This window comes from Rhagoletis pomonella, unplaced genomic scaffold, assembly GCF_013731165.1.
Source record: "Rhagoletis pomonella isolate Grant_MI unplaced genomic scaffold, Rhpom_1.0 Rhpom_scaffold_00002, whole genome shotgun sequence".
Classification (NCBI taxonomy): domain Eukaryota; kingdom Metazoa; phylum Arthropoda; class Insecta; order Diptera; family Tephritidae; genus Rhagoletis; species Rhagoletis pomonella.
In genome coordinates, this window is record NW_023458556.1 from 8,904,627 (window position 1) to 8,909,590 (window position 4,964).

Consider the following 4,964-nt stretch of genomic DNA (forward strand, 5'->3'; position numbering starts at 1 on the left):
TATTTATTCCGAAAGAGTTGGGAAATGTATCCAAATTTACACTAAAGAAAAAAAGTATCCCTCAAAATTTGAGGCAAAATTGTATCACTTTGGATACATTTCCGCACCCAGTAGCTCCCCGGATAACACTCAACTCTAAATTTGGAGAACGACTGGTTTTATAAGGCTCTTCTCATAGACTGTGCTCTTATAAGGGTTTTATAAGGCTCTGCATGTAGACATGTTTTTATAAGCCTCAGTTGGCTTACAACAACATCTCTGTGGCTCGCCTTGGCTTATTTAGCTCAAACAGATCGTTTTTGAAATCGCAACACGCAAAATGATCGCCGCAAGCGTTGACTCAGCAAAAAAAAAGGGACACAAATCGAACGTCCTTCATTCACTGTTGTCTCGCGTTGGCTTGTATTTGATCAGCTGTAGGTTTTTTATCCTTGCTTTATTGTTAGTTTAGTACCAAAATAGTTTTAGGTCGAACTTCGAACGTAAATAACGCTAGCACTCTTTAATTTTTGAAATCGGAGTGCTCTTAAACAATATAGCTCTCTTTTTAGGATTTTTTTTTTCGTTTTGAACCAAAAGTGAGTTAAACAGACCGAAGTCTAGGTCTTGGAAAACCATATATTTAAAAGAAATTACTAAACACCGAGAGAACCTGGATACAATAATAATTTTTTTTCTAAGGCTTCACGTTGATACAATTTTGTTATACTAAATCATTTAATGACATTCGATGAATATGTTTGTAATAAGTTATCTTATAAATCCAATCGCAGATAATAAGCAAACCACTGATGAGGTTCAGATATCAGATACTCAACCAATAGCCAATGGCAAATCTATGAAGGATGGCATCTCTGAAGCAGAAAAAACTATCGAGCCATTATCAAATGTTTCAGAAGCAGAGGGACAAATTAAGGTAAGATTACGGTTTGCTTTGAGAAATCCACAGTTTTAATTCTGATCGTAAAAAATTCAGTTCTGAACCGCAGATGAAACTACGCTTTTTATTTAATTTTGTTAGATTAAGGTCATGCAATTAAAGGTTTATAATTAACATATTTAAAGGTAGAGATTTTTTTAAATTATGTCAGATATCTGACATCTTTGGTACGGCAAAAAATAACGTGATCAAGCAAACCACGTCTTGGTTAGCAAAACATCATATCTTTGGAGTTTTAATAAAACAACTTCTCTCGAGTGACGTAATTTTCTCTTACAAGCAGTAATTCATTGAGTTATCGAATAATATTTTTATGTTTAGTCATTATTAGGAGTAGTCAAAATGCTATCTCAATGAAAGTTAAATGGAAGCTTCTTATAATTTACTTTAAATTCCAACCTTCAGAAAGCACAGAGGTCGTTTTGTCAAAAGTCCACAGATATTAAATATACATTTGCGGAGTGCCTTGCTCAATCAAAATTATGAGCAGAATAAAAAAAAATTCAACAAAATCTTATTAATTATCAAACAACAATGAAGTACTCGATGTCTTTGATTGCAATGACAAGTCAATTTATTTTCAGAATCTTCCTTATCCAAAATCGGTCTTCTTTTTCCTCAACAATGAGTTTTTCAGAAGTGTTTACTTCTTTGGCATGCAAAGTAAGTGTAAAACAGCAACAAAGCAAGTGCTTTCTTTCAAATGCATATCGAACCCTAACCGCCAACAGAACGCAAACGAAATTTGTTTCAAAATTTTATTTTGACACTGAACAGCCTCTAGGGCCTATCCTCAGCGAGCGAACTATCCTCAAGGGGCCCTTAGAAACCAGTATAAGCCTGTTATACGAAGACTCCACTCCCCACGGGACTACCGCCAAATATTGCTTCGCGGGGAGGGGAGATGGGGTATAAACGCCACTCCTACGCCTCAGCATCTCAAAAATTCTCAGCCTATTTAAGATTGAGGGAATGACATCGCTGCTTGATGTCCGTTCTTTATCACTCTTACATACATACATACATACATACATATGCATGTTTAAGCAAACGCAATCAATCAAACCGACTTACAAATTTCGGGTTGAGTTGAATGATTCACATGATGCCACTCATGCCATGAATATTTTAGATCAAAATCCGTTGAGCTGAGGAACAAACTTGTTGGGGATGGTATGAGTATGATGAGGGCGTCGTATTCATAACTATGGCAACTTATACACATAAATCAATGTCGTTGTGCATATGTGTACTTATATCCAAAATATGCTGAGTGGCGGGGAATATCAAAATAGGCACTATTTGCTGATCACTGATCTGGATGCATTTCTGCATCGAAAAAAAAAATTTAAAAAAATGTCGCTTACGTTTTTTTTTTTTGCGGTTAGGGCTCTATATATACTATAAATACCCTGTCCCTTTTGCAGCTGTTCTCGTCCTGTACCTGAGTCGTCAACTCCTTTATAGTGACGACGACGCCACCATCATCTTCCACGTCTTTGGTGTGGTCAATAACTTCCTATGCGTTTTGGGTGCTATCATCTCCGACGGCTGGCTTGGAATATTCAAAACTATATCTTATTTCTCACTTGTCTATGTTGCCGGGGCAGCATTGATTGCTCTCGGTGCTGTGCCTCCGCTAAATTTGCCCGCCAGGACGATTACATTGACCGGTTTAGCGTTGATAGGGCTGGGCTGGGGCATGATGAAACCGTCCATATCCGCCTTTGGTGGTGACCAGTTCAAGTTACCCGAACAAGTAAAACAATTGGCGACATTCTTCTCGCTCTACTACTTTGCAGTCAATGCTGGTGCATTAATTTCGATCACAGCAACACCAATTCTGCGCGAAGATGTTTATTGTTTCGGCGAACAGGAATGCCCTTCATTAGCTTTTGGCGCACCGGCTATCCTCACGGCTGTCTCGTTATGTGAGTACATTTACACTGAAGAGATAAATGTAAGAGTCTTATTGAAATTATAAATGTATTTAAACGCTCACTCGTATTTTTTAGTTATCTTCATCCTGGGCCGCCCATTCTATAAAAGTAAACCACCAGCGGGTAATGTGGTGATGTTGGTCGGCAAAACTGTTGGTGTAGGTACACTGGAAAACATACATAGCAATTCACATAAGAACTAACAAAGTTACTCCAAATATGTAGAACGCTATTGCTACAAAATGGAAGGAGAAGAAGACCAATCCTCGTGAACACTGGTTAGACTATGCGGATAAGAAGTATGACCGTCAATTAATTGGAGATGTGAAAGTGCTGATGCGTATTTTGGTACTCTATCTGCCGCTGCCTGTCTTCTGGGCGCTTTTCGACCAGCAGAGCTCACGGTGGACTATCCAGGCAACTCGGATGGATGGTGACATGGGCTCATGGGATATCAAACCCGATCAAATGCAAATGTTAAATCCCCTCCTGATTTTGGCATTCATTCCGCTCTATGAACTTGCATTCTATCCTTTACTTGGTCTGGTCGGTATTCGTCGTCCTTTGCAAAAGCTGACTTTGGGTGGTATATTCGCCGGTATTGCTTTCGTTGTTTCCGGTATGGTCGAACTACAATTGGAGGTGAGCCAAGTCGCTTTCACAGTGGAGAGTTAACATTCGGAACCTAACTATTGGTTCTTATATCACAGGGCCTTAGGGTTTTTTCGCTTGTGGGAAGTTAGCTCACACGCAGTTAACCCAAACGGTTATATTGAAAATCGGTAATTATCTTCCGAATGCGAATTAACCCCTCACTCTAAATACAATGCAGACCTTAATGTTCAGAAGAAAAATAAAATAACATTCATTCATTTGCAGAAAACTTATCCTGTCTTGCCCAGCGCTGGAAATGCTCAGCTTCGCGTCTACAATGGCGAATTGTGCGACTATTCCATTACGACCAATTTGACAAATTTCAACTTTGATGTGGCCTCACTCAATATGTACAAGAACAGCACAGACATCGGCTCGGAAGGTTTCCTATACGTAAGATTCGATGTTACCAGCAAAAGTGCGAGTTGTGATTCATTCCCCAACCAAACTTTTATTTTCAACTCCTCAACCAGCCATTATTTGTTTTTGAACTCAAAAAACACTGCACAACCTCTAGTCTGGGGAGTGGACACAATCAGTAAACCCAGTCGGGGCTATCCGTTAGGACGTACATTGGCAAATGTAGATCCAAGTCGCCAAATTGATTGGAAAAATAAAAAAGGTACGATTCAGCACACCGAGCCAGCCAACTTGCGCAACATAACGGAGCTTAAGTCGGGCACCTATCAAATATTAGTTGATAATGTGGAGATTGCCAGCATATATCTCAAAGTTGGTGGCATTTACACGATTTTAATAAACGAAGATTCATCAGGCCAATACCGCAATAATGTCATAGTTGTAACGGAGCCCAATTCGATGTCCATTTTCTGGTTGATTCCGCAATACGTTATTATGACACTCGGTGAGGTGTTGTTCTCCGTAACTGGTCTGGAGTTTTCATACGCACAGGCGCCACTGACAATGAAATCAGTACTGCAAGCTTGTTGGCTACTTACAATGGCATTCGGAAATTTACTCGTCATAATTATAGCGAAACTATCGCTCTTCGATTCACAAGCGTACGAGTTCTTCCTTTTTGCCGGCCTTATGTTTGTTGACATGATTGTTTTCATGTTTGTGGCTTATCGGTACAAACCGAATACCTTAGCGTCGAATAGCGAAACAGAGACGTTGACGCCACCAGAAAAAGGTGAAAAAGATCGAATTTATATGGCCACATTATGCGATTGAGGAGCAGATACGATGGTGAAATGAAGATTGATTTGTAGTTAAGTGTACAAATAAATAAATATGTGTGTACTTTGTAGTGAACATTAATATGTATGTAATTACTATTGCTTTGTGCTTAATCAGTTTTTAAGTTACAGTACGATAAATAATAAAAAAAAAGTAATCCAATAACTACTGTATATGGATGTACATAAAAATACAACAAAATAACGCAAGAGATATACATACGTTTGAAA

General features: G+C 38.8%; 1 protein-coding gene across 1 annotated transcript; it reads left to right on the top strand.

Moving 5' to 3' along the window:
* Window positions 1-736: 736 nt before the first annotated feature.
* LOC118734430 (peptide transporter family 1-like) lies at window positions 737-4,728 on the top strand. Its single transcript, XM_036464151.1, has 6 exons — window positions 737-916; window positions 1,525-1,603; window positions 2,368-2,871; window positions 2,956-3,038; window positions 3,106-3,522; window positions 3,760-4,728. The coding sequence occupies exons 1-6, from the start codon at window positions 737-739 to the stop codon at window positions 4,726-4,728; spliced, it is 2,232 nt and encodes a 743-aa protein (XP_036320044.1).
* Window positions 4,729-4,964: the final 236 nt, after the last annotated feature.